The 22,095-nt window shown below is 54.1% G+C and overlaps 1 protein-coding gene across 4 annotated transcripts; it reads right to left on the bottom strand.

The window, feature by feature from the left end:
• Positions 1 to 3,266: 3,266 nt before the first annotated feature.
• Positions 3,267 to 21,979, bottom strand: LOC138811735 (numb-like protein). Of its 4 annotated transcripts, none has more exons than XM_069999529.1 (10): positions 21,911 to 21,979; positions 16,934 to 17,018; positions 15,583 to 15,722; positions 13,803 to 13,877; positions 13,630 to 13,704; positions 12,997 to 13,137; positions 7,382 to 7,571; positions 6,077 to 6,382; positions 5,506 to 5,628; positions 3,267 to 4,461 (listed from the first exon to the last, which is right to left on the bottom strand). In XM_069999529.1, exons 3-10 carry the CDS (start codon positions 15,706 to 15,708, stop codon positions 3,818 to 3,820), a joined length of 1,680 nt encoding a protein of 559 aa, XP_069855630.1. In that variant the 5' UTR covers positions 15,709 to 15,722; positions 16,934 to 17,018; positions 21,911 to 21,979; the 3' UTR covers positions 3,267 to 3,817. The 4 variants fall into 4 exon arrangements, with proteins under 4 accessions (XP_069855630.1, XP_069855598.1, XP_069855609.1 ...); XM_069999497.1 differs by lacking the exon at positions 21,911 to 21,979 and adding an exon at positions 21,459 to 21,628; XM_069999508.1 differs by lacking the exon at positions 21,911 to 21,979 and adding an exon at positions 21,459 to 21,628 and having other exon boundaries at positions 6,077 to 6,379.
• Positions 21,980 to 22,095: the final 116 nt, after the last annotated feature.

Raw genomic sequence — 22,095 nt, 5'->3', positions numbered from 1 at the left:
TCTCTCTCTCTCTCTCCCTTCTGTGTGTGTGTGTGTGTGTGTGTGTGTGTGTGTGTGTGTGTGTGTTTTACATAACTGGGTGAGCAAATTGTTTACACAGCCTGTGTTTTCGCCTTCTTAAAATGTAAGTAGTTCCTAAGTTAAAATGTCTCTGTGTAAACACTGATTCTAATGTTTCCATTCTGTTTACTCAGAACGGTCTCATCACCAGGGGCTGAAGCTGCTCCCAGTTTCCTCCCATTAGAAATAACGCCCCAACAGGCGGCCCTGGGAGTCCCAGGGGTGGCATTCAGGGGCCAAAGGGTGAGGATGGCTTGCTAACCTGCCAGCGCCCAGCAGCTGTGCTCTCCTCAGACAGAGGGAAGACTGCAGTACTGCCGGCTGCCAGCATGACTCAGCTTCTCTCTGTCTCTTTCTCCTCTCTGTCAGTCTCTTTTTGTCTGTCTCTCTTCTCTATCTCACCTCTCTCTCTCTTTCTGCTGTCCCTCTCTCCTTTTAGCTGCTGGTGGCTCATTCCTGTCATGCCAGCAACTTAGGAGGCTGAGATCTGAGGATCTGGTTTTGAAGTCAGCCCAGCAAGTCAAGCCTATGAGACTCTTATCTTCAATTAGCCAGAAGTGGGGCTATGGTTCAAGTGGTAGAGCACTAGTCTTGAGTACAAAAACAACAACAACAACAACTAAGGGGAAATCCCCTCCCGGTCTTTTGACCCTTGAGTTCAAACCATAGGACTGGCACACACACACTCACAAAGAGGCTGTTGGTACAAATTGTGGCGTGGGGAGAGCTTTCTAGAGGAGGGAGGGGCTGTACCGGGCCTTGAAGGATAACTTTTTTTGTCAGTTGTGAGGCTTGCACTCTGGGCCTAGGCGCTGTCCCTCAGCTCTTTAGCTCAAGGATAGTGCTCTAGGGCTGCGAAGGTGGCTCAGTGGTAGAGTGCTTGCCTTGCATGACTGAGGCCCTGGGTTCGATTCCTCAGCACCACATAAGCAGAAAAAAAAAGCCAGAAGTGGCGCTGTGGCTCAAGTGGTAGAGCGCTAGCCTTGAGCTGAAGAGCTGAGGGACAGCGACCAGGCCCAGAGTTCAGGCCCCATGACCGGACCCCCCCCCCAAAAAAAATAAAGTGCTCTACCACTTGAGACACAGCGCCACTTCTGGTTTTCTGGTAGTTCTGGACTTTCCTGCCTGGGCTGGCTTTGAACCGAGATCCTCAGATCTCAGCCCCCTGAGTAGCTAGGATTACAAGTGTGAGCCACCTGTGTTTGGCTAGGATAACTTTTTTTTTTGTGCTAGTACTGAGGCTTGAACTCAGGGCCTGAGTGCTGTGTCCTCCTCCTTCTCTTCTTCTTCCTTCTTCTTTCCTTTTCTTTTTTTTTTTTTTTTTATTATTTTTTTTAACCGCGGGGCCTGAACTCTGGGCCTGGGCACTGTGGTCTTCAGCTCAAGGCGAGTGCTCTACCACTTGAGCCACAACGCCACTTCTGGCTTTTTCTGTGTATGTGGTGCTGAGGAATTGAATCCAGGGGCTTCCTGCATGCTAGGCGAGCGCTCTACCACTGAGCCACATTTCCAGCCTTACTGTTCCTCTGTGTGTGTGTGTGTGTGTGTGTGTGTGTGTGTGTGTGTGTGTGTGTGTGTGTGTGTGTGTGTGTGTGTGTGTGTGTGTGTGTGTGTGTGTGTGTGTGTGTGTGTGTGTGTGTGTGTGTTCTGTCTTCCTTGTCTCCTTTGGGCAGGGCCCCAGAGGGGACCGGCAGGCACTGCGCGGCCTCAGCCAGCAGGGGGCGCTGTCACCGCGTTTCACTGTCCTGGACCACGAGCCCCCCCTCCCCAGCCAGCAGGTGGCGCTGTCCCACCGTGCTGCCGAGTCCCGGACCGCGTGACCTCGTCGGCATTCGCTCCGGCTGGTCTCGATCTTCCAGCCAGAGTGTCTGGTGGGCGCATGTGGAGCTGGAGCAGCAGCAGCAGCCCGGGCATCCGGGCCTTGCAGTGGGCGGAGCTTCCCAGACATGACTGGAATCACAGGAGGAAGGGGGGAAGACAAGGCCAGGAAAGGCGCTGGGGAGAGCAGAGGCGCTGGGCGTGGGGAATGGCTTCAGAGGGGCCGGGCTTCCCGTAGGGCCAGAGAGGGGGTGCAGGTCAGTTCCTGCGAAATGACCTCAGCGCTGGGGGCTGGGGGGCTTTATTCCAGGGTTCCTGAGCTGATTCTGGGAGCAAGAAGTGGGGGGCTGGAGACCACCACCTCCTCACTTTTGTTTCCATCCAGGACGTGACGGGGGAGATCTGGAGACCCCCCCATCCTCCTCACAGGAGCTGGAGGGATGGCTCCCTTTCCCACCTGCTCTCCGGGCGCTGGGCCCAGGGGAGAAGCGGCTTCGTTATCTAGGCCAGCAGAGGCCTGGCCTGTCCCCGTCCCTGGGGCTCAGGAGCAGAGGGGGTGCTTCTGGCCCAGCCTTAAGGGTCAAAGAGTTGGTTCAACGGAGACAGGCTTTACAAGATGGTCGAACTCAGGGCCGGCCAGGCTGGGTGCAGGTGTGTGGGCAGAGGCTTGGGGATGAGTCCGTGGGGATTATCTCTGGCGGGTAGAGGGGGACTTGGAACCATGATCCTCCTGTATCAGCCTCCTGAGTGACCAGGAGTACAGGCATGAGCTGCAGGCACCAGGCCAAAAATCCCAAGAGAGCTTTTGGAGCTTGTGGCTACACCAGGTGGGAAGTGCCTGGCCTGAATTGTGAGACCCGCAGCATTTGTGGGCAGGGGGGGGGGGGTGTCTTTGTTGAGCTTGGCCCCAGCTATAGAAGCAGCTACTTGTTCTCAAAGTTGAAAGGGATCAGAGGTACTTTAGAACCTGCCCTTCTTATTTTCCTCATCCCAAGTCTGCTAATAATAGAAGTGGGGTGATTAACGTCGGGCTCCCTGCAATTGCCCACATTGCAGGAGCTGAGCCCCAGCCATGACTCACAGGTAGGGCTCAGGGAGTCCCTCCTCCTCCCACCTGTCTCCCCATGACTCAGGAAAGCCCCATCCCCCCACACCCTGCAGGCGTCCCCAGGGCCACCAGTACAGTCTTCCTTTATTGGCTGTCCTTGTATAGTACAAATCTGCAAGTTTAGATACAAAAAAAAAAAAAAATCTGGAAATAAAAGATAGAAAAGTACCCGCCAGGCACCCCATCTCCTTGTTCTGGGACCCCCTCCCCTCCCCAGCGGGCACCCACATGAGGTAACTGAGCATCTCCTCTCCCCCCTCCCCACCTCCTGGGCCCCCGACCTGGCCCCTGCCCCATGAGACCTCGGTCCCCCGGATGATAAAGAGCCCCGAGTGGTGAGGGAAGGCAGTGGGGTGGGCACAGCATTGGCAGTGAACGCAGCGTGGGCACAGGGGAGCCCTTAGCTTGTGCTGTGTTTAGGGGGGGAGAGGAGATAACCAGACTTGGGTGGGCCCAGGAGGGCCCCTAGGTGGGTAGCCCCTCCTCTATCCTGCGCGACACTGGCAAGTTGAAAGGGCAACAAGAGAAACTGGGAAATGTAGCTTGAACTGAAGGGGGGGGTGGGAGGAAGGGGAGAAGGGCTGGGGCCGGGCATTGCCAGCTTCAGTCCAGCAGTGAAATAGTTCCCTTAGCCAGGCTGGGTCGGTCCCTGAATTCCATCCTGTCGCAACCTGGGCATCATGATATTGGTTCTGTAGTGGTTTCTGAGGGGTGGTGGAGAGAAGGGCTTAGAGGGGGGCGCTGAGGGGCGCAGTCTTAGGGGAGGGAGGCTGGGTCCCCACTCCCAGGCATGGCACGCCTAGCGCGTCAGGGTGGGCAGGGCAGCTGGGGCTACAGTTCAATCTCGAAGGTCTTCTGCAGGTCTCCCGAAAAGGGGTTGGGGGGCCTCTCGGTGGAAGGTTTGCCTTCTAACGCTGCCCACTGGGCCTCGAAGGGGTCCAACTCAGGGGCTGGGGCGGGGGCTGGCTCTGGAGGCCAGGGGGCTCCATTGGGGCGTGGCCGGGCCTGGCCCCCAGGGACACTGGGGGCGGCCGAGGGTGGGAAGGCCCCAGCTTTGCCAAGTAAGGTGGCGGGCTGAGGCTGGAGCTGGGCAGCTGAGCAGAAAGCGTTGGCCACCATCTGTGAGGGGGTAATGCCCACCACGGGCACCCGGGGCATGGGGGGGTAGCCTAGGCCGGGGTAGGCAGGTACGAATGGGGGAGGCTGCATGTGGGGGGGTGGCAGGAACACCGCCACCTGGGCGGGTGTGGTGTCGAAGGGCCCCACGGGGGCAGGGAAGGGCTGTAGGGCAGGGGGTACGGTGGGCACCGAGGTGGCTTGCTGCTGCTGCTGCTGCTGCTGCTGCTGCTGCTGCTGAGCTTTGGCCACCTGAGACACTTCCTCCAGCCATCGTTCAGCCTCTGATGGTGTCCGTTTGTGTCCAGGCTGGAAGGTAGCTGCAGGGGGCACTGCGGGCTCACCCCAGGCAGACGATCCTGGGAGAGCAGAGAAGGTGGGTGAAAGGGCATGGGGCAGTGCCAAGCTGGGAGTGTGGATGGCTGGGCATCAGGGGGCGGCTCTGGAGCTACCTCACCTCTGATTCTAGCCTTTTTAAGACCCTAGGACTGCCAGGCGCTGGGGGCTCACGCCTGTTACCCCAGCTACTCAGGAGGCTGAGATCTGAGGACCATGGTTTGAAGCCACCCCAGGCAGAAAAGTCCCCCTATGATTTTACCCCCAATGAATCACTCAAAAAGCAGAAGTGGCACTGGCTCAAGTGGTAGAGCGCTAGCCTTGAGCACAAAGAAGCTCAGGGACAGCACCCAGGCCCTGAGTTCAAGCCCCACCACCACCAACAACAAAAAAAGATCGTAGGACTGCATAGATGTTTCTTTTTTTGCCAGTCCTAAGATGATCTCATGGTTCTAAGGTGATCCCACGGTTCTAAAATGAACCATGATGCTATGATAATCCCAGGGTTCTAAGATAATCCTACGGTTCTAAAATGACTCATGATCTAAGATGATCCCATAGTTCTAAGGTGCCCCCATGGTTCTAAGATGATCCCAAGCTTCTAAGATAATCCCATAGTTCTAAAGTAATCCACGGTTCAAAGGTAACCCCACGGTTCCCAGGTGATCTCCTGGCTCTAGATAATTCTATGGCTCTAAGATGATCCCATGGCTCTAGGATGATCAATGGTTCTCACTCTAAGCCATCCAAAATTCCCAGGTTGGGCTGGGAAGGTGGCTCAGTGGTAGAGCGCTTGCCTTGCATGCCTGAGGCCCTGGGTTCGATTCCTCAGCACCACATAAGAAAAAAGCCGGAACTGGTGCTATGGCTCAAGTGGTGGAGTGCTAGCCTTGAGCTGAAGAGCTGAGGGACAGCGCCCAGGCCCAGAGTTCAAGCCCCACGACCGGACCAAACAAAACAAAACAAAACAAAACAAAATTCCCAGGTTGTCCAAGGAGGCCGTAAATGGGGAAGGGGCTGTAGGAAGGTGCCCTGGAGGGTGTGTGCCCAGTGAGGGGCTGCCGTACCTGCTGCGGCAGGTGGTGGTCCTGATGCAGGGGCAGCAGCGCTGGCAAAAGAGGAGCTGATCTGTGTGCACAGAGCATTGATGCTGTCACTGTCGCTGGCACCTGGCGGCTCCATCTCGGGCACTGGAAAAAGGTAAAGGCAGAGATCAGTGAGCAGGTCCTTGGAGATCCCGGCTCTTTTCCTTCCCAACAGCATATATGCTGCTTTTCTTCTTTCCCTTGTGAGAGGCAGACTTATTTCCTGGATGTATTATGTCACTCATTTCCTTTATGTCCTCTTTCCTTCCTTCCTTCCTTCCTTCCTTCCTTCCTATGCAACCCAGACTGTTCTCAAACACATGATTTTCCTGCTTTGGCCTCCTGAGTGCTGGGATTACAGGCATGCCAACCACTCCCAGCTCTTCATACCCTTTCTCCAATTCCTTATTCTCTGCAGACATTATCAATTGATCATGATATGTCCCACCCATCGAGCCTTTGCTCCCAGCAGACAGTGCTCATCAATCACACGGTGTGAACCATCTTCCTCTTTCCTTGCCCACATCGGTGCTCCCCCTGGGTCCGGGCTCACCTGTGCCCTTCACCTGGAAGTCAGTCCGGCGCTGCAGAGTGGATGGCAGCTCATTCAGCCGCAGGCTCAGCTGCCGTTTGAATGGAGAGTTCTTCTGGCTGAGAGCTGGAAACCCTCGAAAGGAACCCTGGCGGACCAGCTGCTCCAGGGGGGCATGGCGCCGGGGGATGGCGGCTGCCGTGGTGCCTGCGGCCACTGGGGTGCCTGCCTCCCCTTTCTCACCGGGGGATGTGGTGGCGGGGGTTGGGGACACATGTCCAGGCTGGGCAGGGCCAGGGGCCACAGCCGGAGCAGCCACTGCCTCTGCTAAAGACATGAGAGATGGTCAGGTGACATCTCACATCCCCCACCTAAGTCTCCCAACCTCAGCTTCCTGCTGGCTGGGATTACAGGTGTGCACTACTGTACCCAGCTATTGGTTGAGAAAAGGGTACCCTGAGTACCCTACACTGATCTCAAACCACAATCCTCCCCATCTCAGCCTCCCAAGTAGCCAGGATTGCAGGTGTGAGTTAGTGGTGGCCAGCTTCCTCTCCCTTTTCATCATACTTCTCACCTCAATGATACCCCTGTTCTTCTTCTATCCTACACCTGGCTTGGCACAGCTGTATCCTTTTAGCTTTCTAGATTGTTCCAGTGCCTCAGACTGGCCTCCTGCATACTGAGACTATCTTCTGACTGCTGGGAAAGCCAGTTCTCCACACTCAGGCTTAAGAAGCAGGGGAAGGCTGGGAAGCAGGGGAAGGTGGCTCAGTGCTAGAGCGCTCGCCTCGCATGCATGAAGCCCTGGGTTCGATTCCTCAGCACCACATACACAGAAAAGGCCAGAAGTGGTGCTGTAGCTCAAGTAGTAGAGTGCTAGCCTTGAGCCAAAGAAGCTCAAGGACAGTGCCCAGGCCCTGAGTTCAAGCCCCAGGACTGGGGGAAAAAAAAAAAAAAAGCAGGGGAAAGCCAGGCACTGGTGGCTCACGCCTGTAATCCCAGCTACTCACGAGACTGAGATCTGAGGTTGCGGTTTGAAGCCAGCCCTGGGCAGAAAGCTGTGAGGCTCAATTCCAATTAACCACCAAAAAAGCTGAACGTGGAGCTGTGGCTCAAGTGGTAGAGCGCTAGCCAGTGCCCAGGGCCCCTGAGTTCAAGCCCCAGGCCTGGCACGCATATACACACTTCTCTGGCTACTCATGAGGCCGAGGCGTGAGGCTGATGGGTGCAGCCGTCCAGGCAGGCCAACAGGAGCCTCTAGTGCTGTTCCCAAGCAGGGTCCTGACTCCAGCAGCGCCCCTCCCCTCTCCAGGCAGCACCCACCTTTCTTCTTGTCTGAGGCGTCGCGCTCGGCAGGCCGCCCGCCACCCGACAGGCGGAAGGAGCCCTCGCGGGCAAAGCTGGTGCGGCTGGGGTCGAAGGCGGCCGTCACGCCGCACTCCTTCTCCCTCCGCTGCTTCCGCTCCAGGCAGGCCGCGAACGCGCAGCCCACGGCGTGGCTCAGCCGCTCTCCCTGTACATGCACATGGGGCGGGGGTCCGTCAGAGATGTCAGGGCGTGGACCCAGCTCTGGGTGTGGGGCTCCCAAAAGGGTTCCTGCACCTCTCGGGGCCTGGGTGGTTCATCAGTACTGTAGACCAGGGTGACAAGTGGCAGGTCCTGGGGTGGGGTGTGGCTCTGCATTAGGGAGATGACCCAGCACATGCAAAGGCCCTGGGCTCATCCCCAGCATGGGTATGTGTGTGTGTGTAATCATAGTCTCAGTTACTCCAGAGGCGGAGACAGGATTATGTCTTGAGCCAGGAGTTCAAGGCCAACCTGGGTGGAAAAACCAAGATCCTGGCTCAAAAGCAAACCCCAACTAACAGAACAACAAAATCTCCACCATAAATCAAATAGCAGCTGGAGTGAAACATGCCAGACACAAATTCTAGGAGCTAGGCAAGTGGCTCATTGCCTATAATCCTAGCTACTCAGGAGGCTGAGATTGGAGGACTGAAGTTTGAGGCCAGATCAGGCAGGAAAGACTGTGAGACTCCAATTAACCGCCCAAAAGCTGGAAGTATAGCTGTGGCTTAAGTGACAGAGTGCTAGCCACGAGTTTAAAAAAAAAAAAAAAAGCTCAGGGACAGTGTCCAGGACTTGAGTTCAAGCCCCAGGACTTGTGGTCACACACACGCATGCACACACGTCTCACACACACACACACACACACACACACACACACACAAAGATTGGAAAACTTAATTTATGGTTAAGATGGCTGTATGTCCCGAAGTAATTTACAGATTTAACCAACTATCAGAACCCCCAATTGTACTCTTTGCCGAAATGAGCCAACACTAAGATTCATCTGGAGTTCCAAAGAAATCCAGAATAGCCCAAACAACTCTGAAAGAAAAAGAAAATACAGAAGGAGAATCATCACATTTGCTGATTTCAAAACTTAACTATGCAGCGACATTAATCAAAACAGCATGGCACTGGCTCAGGGACACGCATGCATGCATGCTCACACATACACACACACACACACACACACACACACACACACACACACACACACACACACAGAGCAGTGCAAACAGAGTTGAGAGCAAAGAAATCAACCTCCACTCACAGCCTCTACTGTCCTCAATAAGGAGGTCCACAGGGCTCCACGGGGAAAGACAACTCCTCAAAAATCAATACCTGCATTCTTGGAGAGTTGGACTACCCCCCCCTCACACCCCACATACAGAACGTAACCTAAAGCCCAGCCTGGTGACACAGGCCTGTAATCCCAGCACTCTGGAAGCTGAGGCAGGAGGATTTCAAGTTCAAGGCTAACCTGGACTATATAGCAAGTTTCAGCCCAGCCTGAGATACACATTGAAATCTTATCTTAAAAAAATAATTCAGCCGGGCGCTAGTGACTCACGCCTGTAATCCTAGCTACTCAGGAGGCTGAGATCTGAGGATCATGGTTCAAAGCCAGCCCGGGCAGGAGAGACCGTGAGACTCCTATCTCCAATAAAAACCACCAGAGAACCGGAAGTGGCGCTGTAGCTCAAGTGGTAGAGCGCTCACCTTGAGCTGAAGAGCTGAGGGACAGCGCCCAGGCCCAGAGTTCAAGCCCCACGGCCGACAAAACAAACAAACAAACTCAAAGCCAGGCTCTGGTGGTTCATGTCTTTAATCCTAGCTACTCAGGAGGCTGAGATCTGAGGATCATGGCCAGCCCAGGCAGCAAGTCTGAGAGACTCTTATCTCCAATGAACCACCAGAAAAGTGGAAGTGGCGCTGTGACTCTAAATGATAGAGTGCTAGCCTTGAGCAAAGAGCTCAGGGACAGCGCCCAGGCCTGGAGTTCAAGCCCTACGATCAAGAAAAAAAACAACAAAACCCTCAAAGCCAGGTTCTGGTAACTCAAACCTGTAATCCTAGCTACTCAGGAGGCTGGGATCTGGGGGGTCATGGTTCAAAGCCAGCCCAGCCCAGGCAGGAAAGTCTGTGGGATTCTTACTTCCAATTAACCAGCAAAAAGCTAGAATTACAAGTATGGCTCAAGTGATAGAGCTCAGCCATGATTTAAAAAATAAAAAAGCAAAAAAGCTGGGGCTGGGAAGGTGGCTCAGTGGTAGAGCACTTGCCTTGCATGCATGAGGCCCTGGGTTTGATTCCTCAGCACTACATATGCAGAAAAAGCCAGAAGTGGTGTTGTGTCTCAAGTAATAGAGTACTAGCCTTGAGTTGAAGAGCTGAGGGATAATGTGCAGGCCTGGAGTTCAGGCCCATTACTGACCAAAAAAAAAAAAAAAGCTAAGCAAGAGGTTGAAGCTCTGAATTCAAGGCCCAACACAAACAAAACAAACTAAACACAGGCAAACATACCTCCATAAAGTGAAAACCTCCCAAAGGTGAAAACAACCCAAATATCCATAAATGGAGGGGCAGAATAGTATTAATCAATTGAAGAATCCACACAGTGGAATATTACTTGGCTATAAAAAGAAGAATGCAGGGCTGGGAATATGGCTTAGTGGTAGAATGCTCACCTCGCATGCATGAAGCCCTGGGTTCAATTCCTCAGTACCACATACACAGAAAAATCCAGAAGTGGTGCTGTGGCGCAGGTGGTAGAATGCTAGCCTTGAGTAAAAGAAGCTCAAGGACCGTGCCTAGGCCCTGAGTTCAAGTTCCAGGAATGGCCAGAAAAAAAAATTCAGCTCTAACACCTGAGGGTAGGAAACATCATGGCCAGTGAAGGAAGGCAGACATATGATTCTGTCTCATTCACAACAGGCAGATCCCTGAAGAAGGCAGAGTAGCTGCTGGCCAGGGTTCGGGGTGGGGAGGGGATAGGGCAGGCAACTTCATGGGTATAGGGGCCTCCTTAGGGTGGTGGGAATGTTGTGGAATCAGAGAAATGACAGTTAGTTGTCATTTTGAATACACCAAAGGTCACTGTACATATTTCTGTCTTAATTTGTGTCTTTGTGTGCACTTGCTGGTCCCAGGTCTTGAACTTAGGGCCTGGCTGGTTGTCCCTGTGGTGTTCTTTTGCTCAAGGATGGCACTCTTATCACTTGAGTCACAGTTCCACTTCTGGCCTTTCTGGTGGTTCACTGGAGATAAGAGTCTCATAGAGGGTTGGGAAGGTGGCTCAGTGGTAGAGCACTTGCCTTGCATGCCTGAGGCCCTGGGTTTGATTCCTCAGCACTACATAAGAAGAAAAAGCCGGAAGTGGCGCTGTGGCTCAAGTGGTAGAGTGCTAGCCTTGAGCTGAAGAGCTGAGGGACAGCACCCAGGCCCAGAGTTCAGACCCCACGACTGGACCCCCCCCCCCAAAAAAAAAAAAAAGAGTCTCATAGACTTTCCTGCCTGGGCTGGCTTCAAACGAAGGTGATCCTCAGATCTCGCCCCCCCCCCCCCCCCCCCGTGTGAGCCATGTGTCCCTAGCATCTCTAATATTTTGTCGGTGGTATTTTCTTCAAGGGTCTTGAAGGAAGGTATGACATTGTCCAAAAAAAGAAATATATCCATTACCTGACTTATGCAATGGTAGCCCCTCTGTACATTACCTTAATAATTATAAAATTGTATATTTTTTAAGTCTTCTGGCTGGGTGCTGCTGACTTATGCCTGAAATCCTAGCCGCTCAGGAGGCTGAGATCTGGGGATCCCAATTTAAAGTCAGACTCAGCAGGAAAGTCTGTGAGACTCTTATCTCCAATAAACCACCAGAAAACCAGAAGTAGGGCTGTGATTCTAAATGATACAGCACTAGCCTTGAGCAAAAGAGCTCAGGGATAGTGCCCAGGCCCAAGACCCATGACTGACTGAAAAACAAAAACCATCCTTTGCTATTTATTTCTGTTTTGGTGGTCCTGGAGTTCGAACTCAGGCTCTCAACGCTTCCTAGGCATGCACTCTACCACTTTGGCCAGCCTGGGATTCATGATCTATCTCAGCCTCCCAAGTGCTGGGATTAGAGGCGTGCGCCACCAACCGCACTTGGCTAAAATAACTAATTTCATGTGAAAGTCACTTAAAATGAACAAGGTTACATTTGAGGAATCCTAGGAATTCCACGAGTATTTTAACCCTGAAGCTCAGATTTGAGAAAGCAGTTACCTACTGCTCCTCGGTCTTCCCGAGCCTGATTCTCTCACAGTTTGGTTTGCTTCTCTTCCCTAAATATTTCCATCCACTGAGTCACTCTGGGCCTCGAGAGACCGTGCTGGGTGGGAGTACAATGAGCCCTCCTGTGACTCCTGAGGAGCCCCCCTTTCTCCCCAAAGGGGGTCATGGCACTGGGCCCACACAGCCGGGTGGCTAGACACCAAATCCACACCCCCTGCCATGCGCCAACAGATCTTCCAGAAATAGCCACAACAAATTTCTGGCCCACATGTGCTCTTCTAGAAGGTTCCACTCCCCCACCCCTGGTGGAGTCTTGGTCCTCTCCTGGAACAAACACAGTACCATGGTAGCCATGCTGGGTGACAGCCAGTCCAAAACCGCAATACAGCTTTCTCCTGGCCCCCCTACCTTCATCTCTTTTTTTGGGGGAGTGGGGCTAGGGGAGGTACTGGACTTTGAACTTAGCACCTTTGCTTGCTAGGCAGGTGTTCTATCACTTGAACCACACCCCCAGGCCCCTTTTGCTTTCATTATTTTTCAGATCGGGTCTTGTACTTTTGCTCAGTCACCCTTGAACTGTAATCCTCCGATCTCTGGAGCAGCTGGGATTGTAGACGTGCACCGACACATTTGGCACTTTCTTCCTTGAGACTTCCTTGAGCCTAAGTTCTCTAGAAGCTTCCACATTGGAAAGACGCCCTGGGGAGATCCTATCACCACAGGAAGACATCTGGCTAGTCTCCTGATGTCATCAGCCCAGAGGCTAGCAATGGCAGGAGACATCCTGGAGCCAGAGCCGTGCAGCTGGCCTTCCCAAAAAGGCCGTGATTTCAATTTCAAACTATAAAATTTAGGGGTGCTTTGTGACCCAGCAATAGCAAACTGACTCCGCCCTTGCGTACTCTGCTGAGTTCAGCGAAGAGCAGCTGTCCCAGGCGCCAGCATTCCCGTATCAACCCTTGCTAGCGCCATTTACAAGAGACTCAATCAATATAAATGTGGTTTCCACTCTTCTGTCAGTTCAAGTTACATGTGTAAGTGGGCAGATTGGGGGTACTAATTTTGGGGGCTCAGAGTTATTAGGATTGGGCTCTCTCTTGCTCTCTCTCTGACACAAGGCCTTACTACATAGTCCTGGCTAGCCTCAAACAGAGGGTCCTCCAGCCTCAACTTCCTGATTGCGGAGATGACAGGTATGCACTCCCAAGCCCAGCATGCATTGGGAAATTGGGAAATAAGAAGGGCAAGGTATGGGAAACACTTGAGTGGGGACAGCAGCAGGGTCTGCGGCGGACGGTTTGGATGACACTCACAGAGTCCTTGAGCGCCAGGAAACAGTGGCAGATCCAGCGGCGAGTCGTGCCATCCCGGCAGATGTAGGAGAATGCCTTGTCCAGGTTGCGGTCAGGAGCGCAGAAGGAGACTTTCTCGATGGTTTGATCCACCAGCAGGTCCTAGAAGGAAGCACGTGCACAGCGTGAACCTTCTCTCCTGAGTGCTGGGATTACAGGCGTGTACCCTCATGCTCACCTGACTGTGGCCAGTGTTTAAACAGGTTTTACAGACTTTCTCTCTACTGGAAGGATCTCTCACAACCTCCCTCCCTTTTTTTTTTTTTTTTTAAAGAAGAGGCCACTGAAGCCCGGAAGGGGTGAGTCTCCTGGCCAGGCTCCCCCCACCCTCCCGCCCCAGCTGGTGAGGGGGTGGCTGGGATCCGTGCTGAGGCGGCCGCTCCAGTTCGTGCTCTCACCCACTCTATACCAACTCGCAAATAACTGCAGCCCTCATTTCTGAATTAGGACTGTGCAGCGAGCTGCAGCCTTTACAGGAACACATGGCACAGTCTACAAGAGCCCTGTGGGAGAGGAGGGTCGGGAAGGTCCCAGGGGGCGTGGCCAGGTATCCTTGGCCTGATTGGAGCAGGGTGGGAGGAGGGGGCCTCCTACCTTGGTCTTGTCATCCACTACTCGGAGCCCATCAGCAGACACCCACAGGACCGACTTGACGGACTTCCGGCCCATCTGGGGGAGGGGGCAGGGCACAGAGGGGCCTGGTCAGGGCCGCCTGTGCCAGGCTGGCCTCACCTCCTCCCTGGCTCCAGCGGCCCCCCTCAACTCACCGCCTTCAGCTTCTTCACAGCATCTTCACACACGTGCATGCCTCGGGACTCCTCCACCTCCACGTGGCCCAGGTACTTGAGTGGAGATGGGGATGGAGAGACAGGAAATAATAAGCACCTGGGAGCCTTTCCTGGGTTCACTACCCAGATGCCACACACCCGGCACCGTGCCAGGCCCATCAGAGACGGGAATGCGTTCATTCTGCACCACCTCAAAGCAAGTTGAGGTGTGCAGTGCATTTCCCAGCCCAGATGTGCAGCTGAGGAAACACAGGTGTGGGGATTGAAGTGTTTTTTGTTTGGTGTTTTTGTGCTGCTCTGTCCTGGGGCCTTAAATGCTGCTTAACGATGGTGCTGGGTTTGCATCCTTGTGGCTGAGGGGACTGGTTGAAGGCTACACCAGGCTGCTCTGCCTCCTGGGACCACAGGTAGAAAGAGCCAGAGCCAGTCCCCCGCCCTCTGCCCTGGCAAGGACTGATGGGAGGTGGAATGGAGCTTGGCTGCCCAGAGCTGTAATTCAACAGCATATCCTCCACTGGCTGTCTCCCCTTCCTCACACTCAGGGGAAGGGAAAATTAGGCAGAAGAGCTAGCCTGAGCCCCCCCAGCCACGAAAGGGCTGAGCTCCACAGCAAGGCCCTCAATCCTGCTGTCTTCCCATGGGAACAGCACAACAAAGTATGTTGTACAGAGTTCTGGTTGTCTTAAAGCAAAACCCTTAAGCCCTTAACAGTTGAGGGCTTTGCGAATGCTACCAATATTTTCCAGCGTGACCTTCTAGTGGGGTTCTTGTGAGTCCCCAGGGAATTGGGTAGCCTCTCCCCCAATACCAAGCAGGACACCCTCCAGGTGCTATTTTCCTGGTACAAATTAACTTGTCCTGGGTTTTATGTCAACTCCAACAGGCTCCATAGCTTTTTTTTTTTGTCAGTCGTGGGCCTTGAACTCTGGGCCCCCAAGCTCTTTAGCTCAAGGCTAGCACTCTACCACTTGAGCCACAGCGCCACTTCCATTTGTTTGGTAGTTCATTGGAGATAAGAGTCTCATGGACTTTCTTGTCCAGGCTGGCTTTGAACCTCAGATCTCAGCCTCCTGAGTAGCTAGGATGACACATGCGTGAGTCACGGGCACCCAGCAGGCCATAGCTTTTTTTTGTTTTTGGTCCATCGTGGGGTCTGAACTCTGGGCCTGAGCACTGTCCCTCAGCTCTTCAGCTCAAGGTTAGCGCTCTACAACTTGAGCCACAGCGCCACTTCTGGCTTTTTCTGCTTATGTGGTGCTGAGGAATTGAACCCAGGGCCTCGTGTATGGCCCAGCCCCAGGCCATAGCTTTTTAAGAACAGAAAGCCTCTGCTCACAGCACCAGGCCTGGTATGGAGACTGGCAGGACCCAGCAGGTGGCTCCGCCCACTGCTGCACGCACGCCCCGCCCCTCACAGCCTTATGTCTCTCCTACCACTGCCTGCCCCACCTATCAGGGCCCTCTCATGGCCTCACGCCCCGCCTATCACTTTATGCCCCACCCACCACTGCACATCCTATCATATCACACCACGCCCAGGGCTGTATGCCCCTCCCATCACCACCCATTTCTCCCCCCATCACAACAGGCCCTGCCCACCACCACGTGCCCCGCCCCCACTACCTTATACCATTCCTATTACCGCTTGCCTTGTTCATCATGCCCCTCCCATCGCCTTATGCCCCGCTCACCACTTCACATCCGGCCCAGTCACATGCCCCACCCACCTCGCCCACCGCCTTCTGCCCCGCCCACTCACCCTGACCGGGAAGCTGCAGGTGCCCTTGCGCACAGCGTCTTCGTCCGCCTGCCACTGGTGCGGGCGCGATGCTTCGGGCACGTAGGCTGGTTTCCTCCGCCGCAGGCTCTGCCGTAACTTGTTCATGGTGCCCGCCCCGTCTAGTGACACAGGACAGCAGAGTGGGGCAAGGGCGGGGGTCAGCTGACATGGAAGTGGGGTTTCAGGGTCGGGGGGGGGGTCACAGGGTGAGAGGACATGAACCCACAGTCCAGGAAAGGGACACGGGGGAGGGCCGGGGAGCTGGAGTGTGGCACCCAAGGGGCTCAGAAACAAGGGACGAAGGAATAGGGCAGTTTGGGGTAGGGGTGAGGGTCATGATTCACGGCTTTAGGGGTTTGGAAGCTGGGATGTGAGTACAAGAAGCCTGAAGATCCAAAGGACGGGAAGGAAGTCAGACACTGGAGGACACTAGGATCAGAGGGCATATAGGGGTCAGGGGTCACACAGTCAGGGGCTTTAGGAGTATTTGGGTTGAAGGTGCACTGATGAAAAGGCCCAGGAGTTGGAAGTTGAATGGGTCAGGGGCACGGGGTTCTGGTGTGGGATTCAGGGGGCGTAGAAGGGCTGTGCTTGTGATGTCAGAGGTAAGAGTGTACATATGTGTGTGTTTATACCGGTACCAAGGCTTGAATTTAGGGCCTTGAGCTCTCCCTTGGCTTTTTCTCTCACAGGTGGTGCCCACTATTTGAGCTATGCTCCCAGTCTGCCTTTTTGCTCATTAATGAGAGATAGGAATCTTGCAGACTTTTCTGCCCAAGATGGCTTTGAACTGAGATCTTTAGATCTCAGCCTCCTGAGTGGTTAGGATTACAGATGTGAGACATTGGTGCCCAGGTTTTTTGTTTTTGACAGGGTCTCACTGTGTAGCCCAGGCTGACCTGAATTTGCCATCCTCTTGCTTCAGCCTCCTGAGTACTGGATTACAGGTGTATGGTACCAACCTGGCTTGTGCATTGTTGAGTGTGTATCTCATGAGTGCCTGTGGTTCCTGGTGAGTCTGGGGAATGTGTGTACAATCCATCCATGTGAACCCATGTGCCAGTTTAGCAATATGAAGGAATAGTTACTTAGCACATCTTCAAGTATGCCTGTCACTCATCGGTAAGTATGCATGGAGCTGAAAGAATCATCTGTGTGTGTGTGTGTGTGACTAAGTCAATGGCTGTGTAAAGAATGTATGAATCTGTAATGGTGTGATCCTGTACACAATCACTGAGAGTGTGAGGACTTTGGTGTGTATCTGGAACTCAGGGCCTTTGATGGCCCATGCACCTACCCAGCCTCTGTTGGACCCCAACAGGTCACTCACCCGACTCCGTCCTGAAGGTCTCAGGAGGCCCCGGGGCCCCACAAGGGGCTGGGGGCAAATGCTGTTCAGGCCTCCTGGGTCCGCCCTGCCCAAAGGAGGGAGGAGAAAGTAAGAAGTTTGTTTGGGATGGGGATGAGTTCCCCTACTTTGGACTTTAGCCAACCCCCTCCATCTCAGGCTCCCTGGTGAGAACCCTGGTTGCCATAGCAACTGTTACCAGGGAGACCAGCCACCTGGTTCTTCAGGCCTAGGAACTAGTAGGTGTACTGAGGTGTGGGGGGTATTGTTAGGGATGCGCTGGCCTCAGGAGGCCCTAGGTACTCAAGGGAATGATATGGATTTGTCATGACACATGCACAAGGCTACAGGTTAACATATATTTACATATATGAAGCCACCTCAGGGCTACAGTTGTCCGGCACACCCAGTCACAACTCTGCATGCTTAGTTACACACTGATACCATCACAGCCACACAGCACACTTCAGGTTACACTTCAGAGCCACAGAAACAGTCCTACAGTTGCCAGGAGGAAGATACACAGCTCTATTCAGGGCATTTGGGCCGCATCTACAGAGATTGTCCCAACCTCAGTAGCCTGGTCACACTAGCAAGTGGTCTTTGTTCACTCCCATTTTCTCAGCCATACACACAGAGCAGGGCCCAAGCATAGCCACAAGGACGACACATGTCCAACCACACCCAGCAACAGTTGTGTTTCCTCAGGCACCCACCCAGGAAACCCACATCCCAGGCCCCCAGACAGAATTCTATCCAATCAGAGTTCACCCATCAGGTTATCCACTAGGAACCAGACACGCAATGACATGATCACAGCTGTACATACTTGTCCCACACAGCTCCATGGTCACACAATAACATCTGTATGCCTGACAGGTGTTTGGTTTCATAAAACTCTCTCACACACACACACAGCCATCCAACCCAACCCTGGGCAGTCATACCAGCATACTTTTTTTTTTTTTTGGTCAGTCATAGGGCTTGAACTCAGGACATGGGTTCTGTCCCTAAGCTTTTCTGCTCAAGGCTAGCACTCTATCACTTGAACCACAATGCCATTTCCAGTTTGGAGGTGGTTAATTGGAGATAAGAGTCTAATGGAGCCGGGCACTGGTGGCTCATACCTGTAATCCTAGCTACTCAGGAGGCTGAGATCTGAGGATTGTGGTTCAAAGCCAGCCTGGGCAAGAAAGTCTGTGAAACTCTTTTCTCCAGTAAACCACCACAAAACTAGAAGTGGTGCTGTGGCTCAAGTGGTAGAGGGCTAGCCTGAGCTGAAGAGCTGAGGGACAGCGCTCAGGCCCAGAGTTCAAGCCCCACGACTGACAAAAAAAAAAAAAAAAGGAGTCTAATGGAGGGGCTGAGAAGGTGGCCCTGGGTTTGATTTCTCAACACCACATAAGCAGAAAAAGCTGGAAGTGGCACTGTGGCTCAAGTGGTAGAGAGCTAGTCTTGAGCTGAAGAGCTGAGGGACAGTGCCCAGGCCCAGAGTTCAGGCCCCATGACCAACAAAAAAAAAAAGCTTAATGGACTTCTGCCGGGCTGGCTTCGAACTTAGATCTCAGCTTCCTAGGATCATAGGCATGAGCCACTAGCACCTGGCCACCAGCACACCTTTTATGAGACAGAAAAACTTAGCTAAGTGCTCACATTTGGTCTCACTATTATTCACATGACAAATCACTCTTACATGACACTTCTTTCTACACACAAGCCATGTGCTGTACTAATGGCCATAGCCTATCATTACAGAGACAGGCAGCTACATGAAAGACCCAGCATACAACCCAGACACAAACATCCCTAAGAAAGGCCACTCTCACATAACCAACACATTCCAGAAAGGGTCCTGTGCACATACACACACAGCATCAGTGTCCACAATACCCAGACTTCCGCCATGGTCAGTGTGCCTACAATGTTCTCCTAGGTCACCCTCTTACACAGAGACACAGCCTCTTCAGGTAATGCACAAGTCATGTGTCATTACAGCTTCACATGAACAGGTGGAAAGTCACAGCCCCACCTACACACTTAATAGAGCCATTAGCACACAGCTCAATTGCCCATAACACAAGTACACAGTTGGGTGTGTGTACAGAAGAAACTATGTAGATCTAGGCACTGGTGGCTCATGCCTGTAATCCTAGCTACTCAAGAGGTTGAGATCTGAGGATGGTGGTTTCAAAGCCAGACTGTACAGGAAAGTCTGTGAGACTCTTACCTCCAATTAACCACCAGAAAACCGGAAGTAACCTTGTGGTTCAAAGTAGTAGAGTGATTGCCTTGAGCAAAAGAACTCTCAGCGACAGCCTCCAGGCCCCGATTTCAAGTCCTATAACCAATTAAAACAACAACAAAAAAAAGGGTGCTGGTGGCTCATGCCTGCAATCCTAGCTACTCAGGAGGTTGAGATCTGAGGATTATGGTTCAAAGCCAGCCTGGGGAGGAAAGTCAGTGAGACTCTTATCTCCAATAAACCACCAGAAAACTGAAAGTTGCACTGTGGCTCAAGTGGTAGAGCTCTTGCCCTGAGCTGAAGAGTTGAGGGACAGCGCCCAGGCCCAGAGTTCAGGCCCCACGACCAACAAGAAAAAAAAAAAAAGAGAGAGAGAAAAAAATGGAAAAAGAAGAGAAAGAGGAGGAGGAACAGGAGGAAGAGGAAGGCGAAAGAGAAGAAACGAGGTAGGCTATGCGTGGCATTTGTAACTTGTTTTACACGGTCCTAGACAGTTATTTGCAGTGTCATGGGCAGTCACCACCACACCAAATCTCAGAGATTCAAACTCAGGTAATCCAGCACATGTATGAGCATGCTCACATACACACAGAGCTACATTTTGCAGACACGCACATTCCCACCGATTAGGACACACACACACACACACACATACACACACACACACACACACACACACACACACACAGAGCCATTCAGGTTACACCAGGACATAGCCGGTCACATACCCCAAACACACACCCCAAGTCCCTGAGCCAGCTCACAAACATTAGATCTTGAGCCATACTTGATTAAATAAATACATAATCCAAATCACACATAAGAGACTGTAAGTACACACGCAGCTACAAGCAGAGTCATTTACACACACACAGCCTCCATCACATAGGCACGGATATGATGGCAGCCACACACCCAGACTTACACAGACAAGAGTGTGTCACACACACAGAAATACATTTTCAAGTCACCAGGAGAGTCACACATGAAACAAGGCCTCACAGACAGAACTCCACTGAACACACACAATCACCCACATCGTTGTTACACACCAAGGCACACAAAACACAGGGCCAGAAGACACAACCACACAACCACAACCATGTTCTCACCCAAACACAGACTCACAAGTAGAGGGTTCTGTACAAGGAGCAGCTGTCATTCACAAATACTAGGATCACCACAAACACCCCCTACCACCACCACAACATGCACACATACTAAGCAGGATTCCTCACAGTCACCAGCTTTAGTACACACACACATACATATACACAAACATGGGGTCACATTCCTAGTCACGTATGTCCCCATCCCTTGTTCCCTGCCCCCCCCCACCCTTCAGGTACCATATACAAAGCTGCTGGTCACTGAAGCAGCTCTGCATGGGGTCTCTGGGGAGTGGCCCCCAGCCCAGCCTGTATCCTGGAGCCTGGGAGGCTAGGTCTGGGAGGAGGGGGGCGGCTGTGTACCGTCTGTGGGTGGGGCCTTTCGGACAGCTGGGCAGCCCTAGGGACAAAGAGGGTGGCCTAGGAGACCTGTGCCCTGAGACCCTTGACCAAGCGTGGGGGTGGGGGTTGTCTGAATCCTCTGTGTTTGACTCCAGTGGAGATGGAATGAGGTGGAGTTCCAGGCACGGCGGGGGGGGGGGGGCACCTTGTTTTGAGGAGGGGATGTGCCTGGGACCCGCCCAAGGACTAGGGTAGGGGTGGGAAGACTGTTCTGGGTGCCTCCTTCTAAGGCCTAGGGGAAGACTGCTTGGAATCTGACATGCCTCCCAACCCCCATCCTCGGCTTGGTGGTTAAGTGGTACCCAGGCCCCCCACCCCAAGACCTTGTCTTTGAGGTTTGTGCTCACATTCCCCCTCAGGCTAGGAAAGATGAGGATTGTCTGGAATCGCTTCCGAGGCCATGGTTTTGATATTGGGGGGGGGGCTGTGTCCCAGACCCTATCCCCCAAACCTTGCTTAGGGAGTTGTCCCTAGAATTTCTGGACCTCTGTCCTCGGTCGGGGGGGGGGGTCTCCTATGTCTAAGATCCCTAGTTCCAGGGTCTTGGCCCGTGCCGGAACCCACTCCCCCCTACTCCCGTCTCCCCGTTTTTGGCTGGGGGGGAGAGCCTGTTCCCGGGTCCCCAGCCAGGACCCCCCTCTCCAGTGTTGGCATCTCCCCTCCATCCGGGCGCCGCGGCCGCCTCCCACCCTCCGCCACATCAGCGACACCGCCCCCGACCCGAGCCCCCCTCCCTCCCTCCCACCCTTCTCACGCTGGCCGCCGCGCTGCGGGACATCCAGGGCCCCGGCGCCCCCGCCTCCCGCGGCCCCGGCTGGGCCTGGCTTCCCGAGTGGCTGCGGCTGCTGTGGCGGCGGCGGCTCGGTGTGACGCGGACCGGGCCCGGGGCCGGAGGCTGGTGCGGGATGCACGCGCGCGAGCCAGCTCGGCTCCCCGGAGGGTTCCGCTGCGGGGGCGGGGGAGCGTCCCTCCCGCCTCGGCGCCCCGCCCCTCCACGCCCATTGGCTCGCCGCCGGCTGCACACGCAAAGGGCCCCGCCTCGTATGCAAATACAACCCCGCCCTCCTGGCGGACACCGCCCCGCCCCGCCCCCCTGGTCCGGTGGGGCTCGGCGGGCCGGGGGAACCCGGCTGGGTTCTCCAGCCCCTCCCCCGTCCCCGGGGCTGTCAAGCGTGGGGGTCCCCCTCGCCTTCTGTCACCCCTGACCTCAGATTCCCCCCCGACAGTGCCGCGTCCAGAAGAACCGCTCTGGGAGGCGCCGTGCGGCCGACTGTCCTCAAATCTTCCCGTAACCCCGGGCTCTCCCGGCCTGGCGGGGGCGGGCAGAAACGGTGACGAGGCGCTTTTCACCCTGAAGCGGGGGACGGACCCCGGCGTGAGGGCGGGGTGCG

This window comes from Dipodomys merriami, unplaced genomic scaffold (genome assembly GCF_024711535.1).
Source record: "Dipodomys merriami isolate MVZ:Mamm:240054 unplaced genomic scaffold, mDipMer1.0.p SCAF_106, whole genome shotgun sequence".
NCBI classification, from domain to species: Eukaryota; Metazoa; Chordata; class Mammalia; order Rodentia; family Heteromyidae; genus Dipodomys; species Dipodomys merriami.
The sequence above is the reverse complement of the archived record's forward strand: the minus strand, read 5'-3'. Positions and strand labels throughout refer to the sequence as shown.